Source organism: Gekko japonicus, unplaced genomic scaffold (genome assembly GCF_001447785.1).
Source record: "Gekko japonicus isolate JY-2015 unplaced genomic scaffold, Gekko_japonicus_V1.1 scaffold43, whole genome shotgun sequence".
NCBI classification, from domain to species: domain Eukaryota; kingdom Metazoa; phylum Chordata; class Lepidosauria; order Squamata; family Gekkonidae; genus Gekko; species Gekko japonicus.
In genome coordinates this window covers 230,482-242,573 of record NW_015173123.1, presented here as the reverse complement: position 1 = coordinate 242,573, position 12,092 = coordinate 230,482, and the positions used below count along the sequence as shown (strand labels likewise).

The following is a 12,092-nucleotide window of genomic DNA, read 5'->3' as shown; positions in this document are numbered from 1 at the left end:
CCCCCCAACCTGAAGATGTGGTTCAGAAAACTGTGGGAGACATACTTGATGGACAATATCTCTGACAAAATTAACAAATCCCTATTGAAACCAGTCAAAACAAATTTTGATAGCAAATGGTTCCCGATATTAGAATTTATATCACGGCATGAATTCATATCACCAGATTGGAAACAATTGCAGAAATGGCTCTAAACACTGACACTCTCAAAAAGTGTACCATATTGTATTCCTATTGCTTTAATATTTTCTCTCTACCTTAACGATATGAGTTCCCATTTTTTATGACGCTTTAATGTACTATAAGTAGCACTAAAGAAGAAATCTGGGACTCATCTCCACATGGAAATACACTGTCGATTGATTGTTCATAGGTAGTTTTGTTAAACTGCTCAATTTCATTACGCTTTATCCTAGTTGTACTATATTGCACCGTAAAATGCAAAATGTTTTGCATTGATGTGTCACTTTAATGTTTACGAAACTTACAATAAAAATTACCAAAAAAAAAAAGAGGACAGTGGCAGAAGAGTAGAGACAGGAAGAAAGGTCAGTCTGCCTGTCCAGCTGTCTAGCCTCTCCTGCCACTCCGTCTGAAGGTCTGAGGCAGGGGACGTTGCATCTGGAACTTCCAACAGAACTTGCCATTTCTCTCTAATCCTGATAGTGGGGTTGCCAACACCAGCTTGGGAAATTCCTGGAGATATAGAGGCAGTACCTCAGTAGAGCGGTGTTTGGGGAGGGGAGGGAGACGGTGGGGCTGTGATGTCACTCCTGGGCTTCCATTTCTCCTGTGCCACAGAGTCTGCCCTTTGACGCTGCCGTTTCCTCCAAGGGCACTGATCGCTGTATCCTGGGGATGAGTTGTAACTCTGGGGGATGCCAGGACCAGCCTTAAGGCAGGTAATCCTATCTAATTGGTTGTCCTCCAGTGGACAAACCCTCCCCCCCCCCCGCTGGGAAACTCCCTGACTGAACCATATTTTTTTGTCCACTTGGCATTCGGTGGCAATCAGTGGACTTTTTTGTTTGAAATGGTAACTGAGTTGTTAATGGGAGGGTTTTTTAGAAGAGGAACCTTTTTGGTGTAGTAGTTAAGTGTGCGACTCTAATCTGGGAGAACCGGGTTTGATTCCCCACTCCTCCACTTGCACCTGGCTGGATGACCTTGGGCAAGCCGTAGTTCTGACAAGAGCTGTCCTTGAAAAAGAGCAGTTTCGGTCAGAGCTCTCTCAGCCCCGCCTGCCTCCCAGGGTGTCTGTTGTGGGGAGGGGAAGGGAAAGTTGTAAGCTGCTCTGAGACACCTTTGGGTAGTGAAGGGCGGGGCATAAATCCAATCTCTTCTTCTTCTTCTTCTTCTTTCCCTCCTTCTTCTTCTTTTATTGTAGTTAGCTGCTTTGTTTGCCATGTGGATTATAAACGTTTGTTTCAGATGAAATGATTTGGGTTTGAGGACCAAGGAAAGTACACACCGGGGCTTGACAGACGCTCCAGTGCCCCTGGATAGGCCTAAGCAATCCAGGCCTCTTGGGCTGTTGCTCAGTGATAGAGCATCTGCTTTACGTGCAGGCAGTCCTGGGTTCAATCCTTGGCACCTCAAGGAATCTTGAGCAGGAGGTGTCAGTAAAGATCCTTCTCTGCCTGAGACTCTAGAGGTCCACTGCAAGTCTTGAGTAGGGTTGCCAATCCAGCGGTAGCAACCCCTGGGAGATGTGGGGGACTCCTGATGATTAGCGGTACATCAGTGCCATGATGTCACTGTTGGCACAAATCAGGAAGTGATGTCACTGCATTGACACAACACTCTAGGATTGACCTGAAACTCTGTGGTAAACCCTGGAAGAGGGAACTCCAAAGTGAGTTCTGTGTAAGCTACCGTTGCATTGAATGGGACCCTGTTCCATTTAAATGCTTTTCCTCCATTGGAAATAATGGCGGATGAGTGCACCTTCTTTTGGGGCTCATAGAATTAGACCCCCCCGGTCCAATCTTTTTGAAACTTGAGGAGAGGCACCAGCAGCTATGCTGAAAATTTGATGCCTCTACCTCAAAAAGCAGCCACCCCAGAGCCCCAGATATCCATGGATCGATTCTCCATTATAACCTATAGGGACTGGTCTCCATAGGGTATAATGGAGCGCCCAGCAGCTATTCCCCTGCCCCAGTTTCTGATAGCCCTGAAGTGGGGGGAGGGGATCCAAACCAGGGATCCCCTGCCCCCAACTGGGGATTGGCAACCCTGCCTTAAAGTTGCCATCGGCCTCAAACTTTGTTCTTTTAGCAACAGTATAAGGGCACAAAGGATCCATTTTTGTTGACCACCATCTAGCCTCCAGGAAACAGATAAATAGTTTAAAAGTGCATAATCATCTTCAAATATCAAAGAATATTCTAATGCAAAACTGATGTTAGTAATTACTTCCTCCCGAAAAGAGTGACTGTTGGACAAGCTCAAACAATGCTCCCCCTAAGCTGTGGAGTCTTGTGAGCAAAAATTCTACTTTGTGAGCTACTGGCATTGAAGTTGTGAGCGAGCGATTGGGCTGCTGCCTCAATTCGTTTGCTCTGGAGCCCTCCTTCCTTAGCTGAGACAAAAATGTGTGAGCCAGAAGCGAAAAAACTGTGAGCTAGCTCACACTGACTCAGTTTAGAGGGAACACTAGGCTCATAGCATATGTTCAAGAGCTGCGTCTTGTATGTTAAAACACCAGCAATTAGACACTTTACTTAGTCCTCTACTTAAAAGGTGCTGTGGTGTCCAGTATATCCTAAGCATAATTTTTTGTGGAATAAGTTGCAACTTGAAGTCTGTAGGAACAGTAGGTATAAGGGCCATATCCCATTGCTTTGGCAAAATAGGGCAATCTGGCTCCTTATTCCATTCATTCCTGAGACTCTGCGTATCATATTTATTAACAAAAATCAAATATTTATAAACAAATATTGTTGGTTTCATTTTCTGCATTGATTGAATGAGAATTTCCAAGAGTAAGGGAGATTCTGTAACATGTAGCGCTGCAGGGCTGTATTTAGATATCAACAGATTTTGCAATTGTAAATATTGCTGTTCAACAGAGGTTAACAGGTCATATCTAAACCTCAGCTAAGAAAATAACAAACACTTGTCATAGTCTATTTTAATTGGTCCAACATTAAAAAACCCCATCTGTCCATGAAAAATATTTCTTCTAATGTTTAGATCTGGATTGGCTAATTTAGCATGTGAAAATGGGCCAAATTGGTATATAAAACATTGTGACGTTATGTGCCATAATTCTCTAATGACAGAACTTGTAAGAGGAACAGGATCTATTTCAGCATGAATAGGCCCTAATGCACCAGACAAGAGTTCTCCCAAATAGCCCAAGAGGAATAGTCCAACTGAAAGGAGCAATCCCAATAATTAATACAAGTTGACAAATATGCCTGATGTTATAAACTAAGATCAGGAAAACCGAATCCTCTTTCATTAAATGGGAGTTGTAACCTCTTTAAAGAAATCCGAGGCAGTAACGAACCTCACTTAAATTTCTGAAATAAAGTATTGACTTTTTGAGTATAGATATCTGAAAAGGAATTGCATGTAGAACAATGTAGTTTATTAGAGGTATAATGTTCATTTTGAGTGTATTTACTTTACCTATCTGTCCAAATCCAAAGATATATCAGTGACCCATCTGTTAAAAATTTAGCATCATCTTGTGCTTAATATCTCTAGGAATCAATGTTCCAACCTCTGGGCACCACTGAAAGTATCCATCAACGAATACACTCCGTGATATATTGTCTCCCAATGGCATCAACTCATATTTTGTCCAGTTAATCAAGCAGCCGGACAAATCTCCCGAAGTATTAATCACATCTATTAATTCAGGAATGGAAGACTGAGGTTCCAAAATAAATAATAAAAGGTCGTCTGCGCTGTGAAAAAATGCATTTTCTCCTGGGAAGTTGGCAAGCTGCAAGCCTCCATGGTGTGTTTGAAAAGTTTTTCTCTGTGCAAGGACTGGGCAGGAAAGGGGGGTAGGGAGTCTGTGCAATTGCTAATAGAGCTAGCTGGATAGATAATGGGTGGGTCAAGCCCTCCCCCCTTCTTCTAGGAGGGAATAGAGGCTCGGAGGACTCAAATTCTAGAGAGGCTGAGGAGGTAGATTCCTGGAGACAAGAGGAAAAGCCACCTCGACCAGGGCTGATGGGGTCGAGTGGGACGGGAGACAGAGAGGATAAAATCTCAGTGCAACAGGAAATTGCTCTCTTTCCTTTGGGGGCTGCGTCCAGGAGAGGAGCAGGCAGATCTCTTGTCTGAGGAGATGGCCATGGACCATTTCCTTGCCTCCAGAGCTGGAGAGATTCCCAAGGTAAAGGCAACTTTATAAAGATTTGTAACTAGCTAAGCTACAAGGGACTTGTCCTATTTTAACATTTGTTAGGGCACATCTACAGAAAGGGACAGAGGATTTGCGTTTTTTACCAGATTTATTTTCCTTCCTCAGTCTGGTGCTGTGCCAAAAGTATGCTTGTAAACATTTTATTTTTAATAAATATTTTAAGCTTTTGATGTTGGGAGTGGTTCTCTGTACCACATAGACCCCTGCCACCTAGGACATGCTATTTCAAAAGGGGCTCCAGGGGGGTTGGCAAGTGGCTAATCCTCCAAGGGCTCCCAAGGCAGTAAACTGTCCCTGTGATTTCCAGGTGCTGGGCAGCAGGAGACAGAGTCAAGGCCTCAGCGCTGAGAAGGGGAGCTGGGGGTCCTGATCCTCCTAGTGGGAAAGCCATAAATTTATCAGGTGCTGGTAGCAGGCTACTCGAGAGTAAAAGAAAAGCCCCTCTAGGGAGTTGGGAACCCCTAGGAGGGCAGGGTGGAAAAGAGCCTGCCGGCCAGAGTAGGCACATTCTGCCACGCAGAATCATAGAGTTGGACCTCCAGGGTCATCTAGTCACCCCCCTGCTCAATGCAGGAAATCCACAAATACCTCCCCCCACATACCCCCAGTGACTGCTGTTCCACGCCCAGAGAATGACAAAAAACCTACAGGATCTCCAGCCAAACATGCGCAAAGAATAATTTAAAATTCCAGAGAGTTATATACAAAGTCATGAATGTTATTATTTTGTCTGATAGCACAAACCAGATGTTACCACTTCCACTACAAAAATAAGAGGAGAAAGAAGACAACTGTGTCTAGTACTCCTCTCAAGAGGGCATGACTTGGAAGATACACTGTTAGTCAGGACCCGAGATCTGGGAGATGAATATAGAATCCTTTTCAAAAATTCATAAGAAAAGCCAAATTTAGTCAGTGTAGCAAAAATAAATTTCCAGTATATTTCGTCAAAGACTTTTTTTAGCATTGTGAAGAAATGCATTTTTTCTTTGAAGTTTGAAATGAGCAAAACCTTCACTTTATGTTTTTAAAAGTCCCCCCCCCCTCTGGGCAGAGAACAGGCAGGGACAAGGAAGTCAGTCAGTGGCTTTCCAGACTTACCCCAGCCCACCTTCGTACAAATGCTAATAGCTCTAGCTAGAGACAATTGGACGGACCAGTCTCCTCCCTGCCCCCCCATGCAGGGAACAGACTTGGAGGAATTAAGACTCTCCAGTAGTTGAGAAGTTTTATTATTACAGTCTTAAGACCAGCATACAATACAAACATAGTATGAAAAAGAAGGAAAAAACAGAAGTAATGAGGAATTAAGACTAGAAAGACTTCAGAAGAAATTTCTGGAGGTTTCAGGAAAAGCTTCCTTGACTTGGCCTAACTGGGTCAGTGGGAGGGGAAAGAATATAAAATTCCTGGAAGCAAGGAAGAAGGCTCTTTTTTTATGCCGAGTCCATCAGAGCAGACAGAACTCTTGGTCTGGAGGCAGCGGCCATTAAGCATGTGCTGGCCTGAAGAGCTGGAGAAAGCTGCAAGGTAATGGTAACTCTGTAGAGATCTGTAACATAAGCTAAGGAGTTTGTCCTATACTTCAAAATCTGAAAGGGCATATATAGAGAGGGGGACAGAGGAATTGTGTTTTACCCATTTATTTTTAATCCATTGCTCAATCTGGTGCTGTGGTAAAAGTATGCTTGTGAACATTTTCTCTTTAATAAATATTTTATAACATTTGTTGCTCGTAGTGGTTCTCAGTACCACATAGACCTCCACTGTCTTGTACATGTTATTTTAAAAGGAGTGCCAGGGGGGGAAGGCAGGCAGTTGGCAAGTGGCTATTCCTCCAGAGGCGCACAAGGCAGTAAACGGTCCCCGTGGTAACCAGGCAGTGGGAGACACAGAGGCCAGGCCGCAGAAGTTGGGAGGTCAGGTGGTGGCGGCGGCGGCCTATCCAAGAGTGGAAGAAAAGCCTCTCCAAATGTTGGGAAAACCTTGGAGGACAGAGTGGAACAGAGTGGAACAGGGCCTACAGACTAGAGCCGGCCCGTTCTGCCACAAGCATCGAGTGAGTGAATGGCAACTTGATCAGATCTCTTAGTATTTAAAGTGATCAAATTCACAACCTTTTCTTGTGAAGGGCGACTGCCAGTGAGGGGCCCCTGGTGGAAGGGGGCAGCACCCAGGCCACCGGCCCACCGATACTCTTCCAGGGGGCCGTCGGAGCTGACCCACTCCTGGCATGGATCCCCATTTGGTACTCCTGGGTGTCCTGGCACCTGCCAGGTGTTTCTAGGAAGTGGGTAGGGGCTAAGTGGGGTTTTTGAGTGTTTGATGCCTGCAGTATAATGCAGACAAGTGGCTTTACATGAAGGCTCTTAGCTGTGCAAATTACAGAAGGGTGTTCCGAAAACGCAGTTGTACATGGCTACAGTGCTAAATGCATCTAACTGTCGCTTCTATCGAAGTGATCAGATCCTTTCCAGTTTTAATGTATTTTGATAATTCTGGTGGAAATTGACAAAAACCACATCAAATGTTGACTCCAGTGGCACCGTGAAGACCAACAAAATTTTATTCAAGGTATAAGTCAGAAATCCTTCCCGCCATCCTGGTCCGAGGTGTGGATTTAGGAATCCGCAGCCATTGCCCAAGAGAGAGAATGAAGCCACAGCCCTGTCTGTCCGCCCCCCCCCCCCAAAAAAAAGAGTTGCTTTTTTCCAGCACTGCCTGCATCATCTCTTCAGGTGATCGATCTGTCCCGGTGGTAGAAACGGTGCGTTTCAGCTACATGCACAAGTAGAATGTGTTGTCTGCTGGGTAATGCGGTCTCTTGTTGCAGCTTTGTGTTGTTGAGATTGGAGCCGTGTTTCACAGTGCATTCACAACGCACACAGCGGTGGTTGCTCCAGAGGGCGTGGCTGCATCTCCCAGAGGCCCACGCAGCCCTTGTGTAAGGGAGTGAGGCTGGCCTGCCTCTCGCCTTTCTCCAGGCGATTGCCCCGTGGAGGGTTTCTTTGGTGGCACGTCAGAACCCCGGCTGTGTCGTCGGGAAGAAGAGAGCGGCTGGCAACTGCTGTTTGCCGAGTGTCGGGTTGCTGTTCAGTTGCGTCAGAAGAGCTGTTAGCGCTCCTGCTTTCGCTAGGGGGGCTTTGGCCAGGCTGTTCACAGAACTTCCAAATGTGCAACGGTTGATCACGTTGGTACAGGATCCAACCAGCATGCCACCTGCACCAGGGAAGAGAGCAGTTCCCTGACTCTTAACCTCTCCCTTCCCTATCCCGGAGAGCAGGGGGGGTTGCCAAACGCCAGGTGTGTAGCCTGGAGATCTCCTGGAATTCCAGCTGGTCTCCAGATGACCTCCGTCCCCCTGGAGACAAGGGCTGCTTTGGGGGGTGGACTCTGTTGGCAGGATACCCCCTGAGGTCCCTCCCCCAACCCCACCCTCTCAAGCCTTCCCCCCCTAAAATCTCCAGGAATTTCCCAACCCAGAGTTGGCACCCCTAAATGAGAACCATGTTTTAACCTAAACTTTTGGCCAACATAGGGCCCCGGTCACACGGGCCAGATATCGTGGCTAATTGCCCCGGCGCAGTTTGATCCGCGATTACGCAATCAGACGGGCCAGCGGCACACCACGGGTCCTTCCCTCGGTGCCAGCGGGTAAACGAGGGACCGGAGGGGAATGCCGCGTGCCGGCGGGATCACACCACGGGCGTCTGGAAGCAGCCCGTGGCAAACGTTTACTAGTACCTTGGAGGTACTAGTTTTTAAATGTGCATTGTCGGCGGTAAGCCACAGGTGCGCGCCACTTCCCAGATGTTGGGGTGTGATCGTGCCCGGATAATCCGCCCACCTTCTGTGCCTCTCCTGCGGCAACTTTGCTGTGTGATCGGAGCCATAGTGTGGATATTGTAGTTTGGCCAAGGAGACCTGGGTTCAAAGTCTGCTTCCACTGTAAAACTCATGACATGACTTTGGAGCAGCCTAAACCACCTCAAAAGGTGGTGGTTGTGGGCCACAGAAGGGGGGGGGAGGATCAACACAGGGACCCAAGTTTTCCCTTACTGGGGCTTAAAGTCCCCTCGGTGGGCACTTTGGATCAGGGATACTGATGTGAAGAAAAGCCTTCCCCAGCCACAGGCTCTGTGCATGATTGTACTCCCCGCCCAAGACTTTGGTGAAGCTCTAAACGTCTGGTCTTGAACTCAGGGAGCGACAGAGTTGTATCTAGTTGGCACTTAAATGTCTCATCTTCCAAGGTGGTCTCCTGCTGCTTCATTGTTTTCTTCCCCCTCAGGGACCAACATGGCTGCCTGTATTCTTCCCACCCCCACGCACTCTTCCAAAGTTTCAGTGCTTTTAATAACTCTTTCCTGAAATGTGACATGTCCTCTCATCCCTTGTCTGGGTCAGCTTTTTATCTGAGGCCCAGTAAGAATAATAATAATAATAATTGGTTTTGATACCCTGCACTTTGCTACCTGAAGGAGTCTCAGAGTGGCTTGCAATCGCTTTCCCTCCCTCTCCGCACAGCGTACACCCTCTTGAGGTCGGTGGGGCTGGGAGAACAGCTCTGAGGGGACTGTGGCTGACCCAAGGTCACCCAGCTGGCTGCAGGTGGAGAAGGGGGGGGAATCAAACCCACTTCTCCAGATTAGGGTCCGCTGCTCTTAACCGCGCACCAAAACAGCTGAGGGTGAGGGCTGTTCCCGCAGCGGTTCTGCTCCTGCCCCTCCCCCGCGCCTGGCCCCCCAGCCGGCCGTGCCCTTTTCTCCCCCACGTCTTCACAGACTGCCGGGTGTCCTCTGCTTCCTGATCCACCGGGAAAGTGAGACCGTGTTGGAAGCCATTTGAGCCGAGGGGTGTGCTGCGAAATGTCAGTGCGGAAGGACCCTTATGGCAAGGCCCCCCACCCCCCATCGCAGCTCTGACCCTGCACTGCCCAGCCCTCCTCTTAATGCGCTCAAAAGGTCACGGCAAACATCTTTCAGGAAACTCGTGTCCTTGTGGGATGAGCCTGGATTCCTCTTTCTGTGCTTGACAAGTAGCTGAATGCGTGAGATTGCAGCATTGCTGTCTTAAATGGAGAGACACAGCCATTGATGACAAGCAGAGTGTGGGGGCAAGGGGACAAGAACCCCCTGTCCCCTCCCACGCCATGCGGAAAGCATTTCCCAGGACGGTTTCCTTCCACTCTGGCTGCTGTTTGCAAGCAGGTGGGCGTGTGTCTGTGTGGATCCTCCTCTTGCTGTGTCTAGTTAGGCCTTCGGTTAGTATTCCAAACAGTGCAATGGGTGATAAAACCTGGACAAGCACCCCTTTTAAAAAAAACAAAACAAAAGGACATCCTTCATGTAATGTATTGCGCCTAGACCATACTTCGGCTGATGGTTCATTCGGACAGAGCTTGAGGATCCATAACAATAGCTGACTAGTATCTGAGAATGGACCAGTAGGGAGGCAGGGATCCTAGAACAGACCAGTGGAATAACCATGCAGTGTAAATAGCCTGTCGTGGGAGTGGGTGTGTGTTTGGGGTGTAACCTTTTGCATGGTCAGGGATCCTTAGTCTTCTTTTTATTTGCTGAAATCACAAATAAACTATGAGCTGATAACTCTGCGCGTCTGAACCCAGTATATTTCACTTTACGAGGGAGAAGTTTCAAGCGGAGGAGTGGGGAAAGGGTATAAATGACGCCTTTTCCTACCTGCGAGTTTTCTGATGTCTCATTTCCAAGAAGCATATAGCAGCCTATGCATTTCTCCCCTCCTCCAGTTTACCCTCAGAACAGCAGCCCAATAAGGTTAGGCTGAGAGGAGGTGACTGGCCAAGGGATTTGCATCTCCCCAGTTTCAGCACCGTCCTGGCTCTTGGAAGTGTTTGCCATGTCCCCACGTGGAGTCCCAGATGTGTGTTTGCAAGGAAAACCTGGTGTGGAAAAATCTTTTCCAAGGAAAGTTTTGAAACCACAAGAACAGATATAAAAAACCTGCATGGAGCTCAGTGCTCTCTGCTCTGTGGGCCTCTGAGGGTCTGCCCAAGGACCTCTGCAGAGCCAAACGTGTTCTCTCTGTGTGTGTGTCTCTCACCCTTCAGCTTGGGGTGCCGGGGGCTGACCTCTGGACCTTCCGGCATGCAAAGGATGCGCTCTGCCATGGAGCCCTGGCCTCCAATTGAGCGCCTTCTCCAGTGTGGCCTTGCTCACTTTTTTATTTCCTTTATTTACACCCAGCCTTCCTCCCCAGTGGGGACCCAAAGCAGCTTACAACATTGTCCTCCTCGTCTCTGTTTTAGATGGCAGCAGTCCGGTGGGGGATGGGTTAGGGCAAGATTAATTTTCATTGCCCTGATGGGAGGGAGGACAGAGGTAGGGCAGGGGGCAGCAGCATTTTCTAATTCAAGAGCCAAACAGCATCAAAATTCAGAGCAAGAGACCAAAAATGGGACAGCACAAGAAAAGGCTTTCGCATACCTGAAACCAGGTACCTCGACATTACTGATAATTGACATGTGTATTAAGAATCCATAAAACTTCCACAGCCCAAATACGGGTGGTAGCAAGAGGGAGGGGGCTACAGAAAAACAACCAGCAGAATCTCAAACAAATCTGTAGTCAAAGCACGCTAAATACATGCCATAATAATTATATAGGAACCACAACGTCAATAATTTGACCAAATTCATACATATTATTGTAGAATCATAAATGATGTAAAGAGCAATTATCAAAAAGTGGGTGGTAACAAACTCAAACTGACAATAAATCACGGCACATCTCTAAAGCGGCAGACTTCCTTCATTAACAAAACAAGCACACAAAAGAAAAGCATTGCTTATATAAATTTCACAAGTCTTTGAATTGAAGTCCAAACATCTGTATATTGTGGCTTGTAAAAAATAAGATGGCATTTTGTAGTAGGTTAAAGTGATTCTTAGTGTTGTTCATATACAGTTTTTTGCAGAAGACACCTGGTTTACCCAATGAAGGAACAGGTCCGAAAGGCTGACTATCTGGAGCGGCGTAGTTTCCACTTGGAATGGATCTTGTTTTTTACAAGCCACAACATTTAAAATTGTATTTTCTTCTTAAAAGAGTCACAGATGGCCCTGGATCCATAGGGTGCAGCCCCCTAACATAGGAGGAAAACCCTACGGCCAAGGTATTTTGATTTTATCCCACCTGTGTTTCTGTGGCCAGAGAGTGCTAATTGCCCTCAATGATTTTTTTGCTCCCTTTCCAGGTGAAGCAGATTATGGAAGAGGCTGTCACCCGGAAGTTTGTGCACGAGGACAGCAGCCATGTCATTGCACTCTGTGGTAAGTGGCCCTCAACCGCTAATGACAAGCAACAGGTGCTTCTTTGCACAAAGTGTGGCTGAGTTGCAGAACTCTCAGCCACAGGAGGTTGTGCATGGCTGGCAGCTCAGATGACTGGAAACCAGGCTTAGGCGTATGTATGGAGGACAACTCCACTGATAGCTGTGGGCCATGAAGGTTGAGTGGAGGCTCTGTGTTGAGAGGCAGTCTGTCTCTGAATACCGGTTGAGTGGGGGGCGGCAACAAGGGCTGCTGTGTCTTGCTTGTAGACCAGCTAGATGGACCTTTGGGCTGATCCTGCGGGGCTCCCATTAAATCTTTCCCTTGATTCTAAGCATAGCTCAGATTTTTCCCTTCTCCACCTTCTTCACTCATGGGTTTTTAGTTGTCTG

General features: G+C 47.3%; 1 protein-coding gene across 1 annotated transcript in view; it reads left to right on the top strand.

Moving 5' to 3' along the window:
* Nucleotides 1-12,092, top strand: part of SGSM2 (small G protein signaling modulator 2) — a 131,768-nt gene that overhangs the window by 11,758 nt on the left and 107,918 nt on the right. The window contains exon 2 of the mRNA XM_015421912.1: nt 11,625-11,700. Coding sequence (XP_015277398.1) covers nt 11,625-11,700 — 76 coding nt within the window. The remainder of the gene's footprint in view (nt 1-11,624; nt 11,701-12,092) is intronic.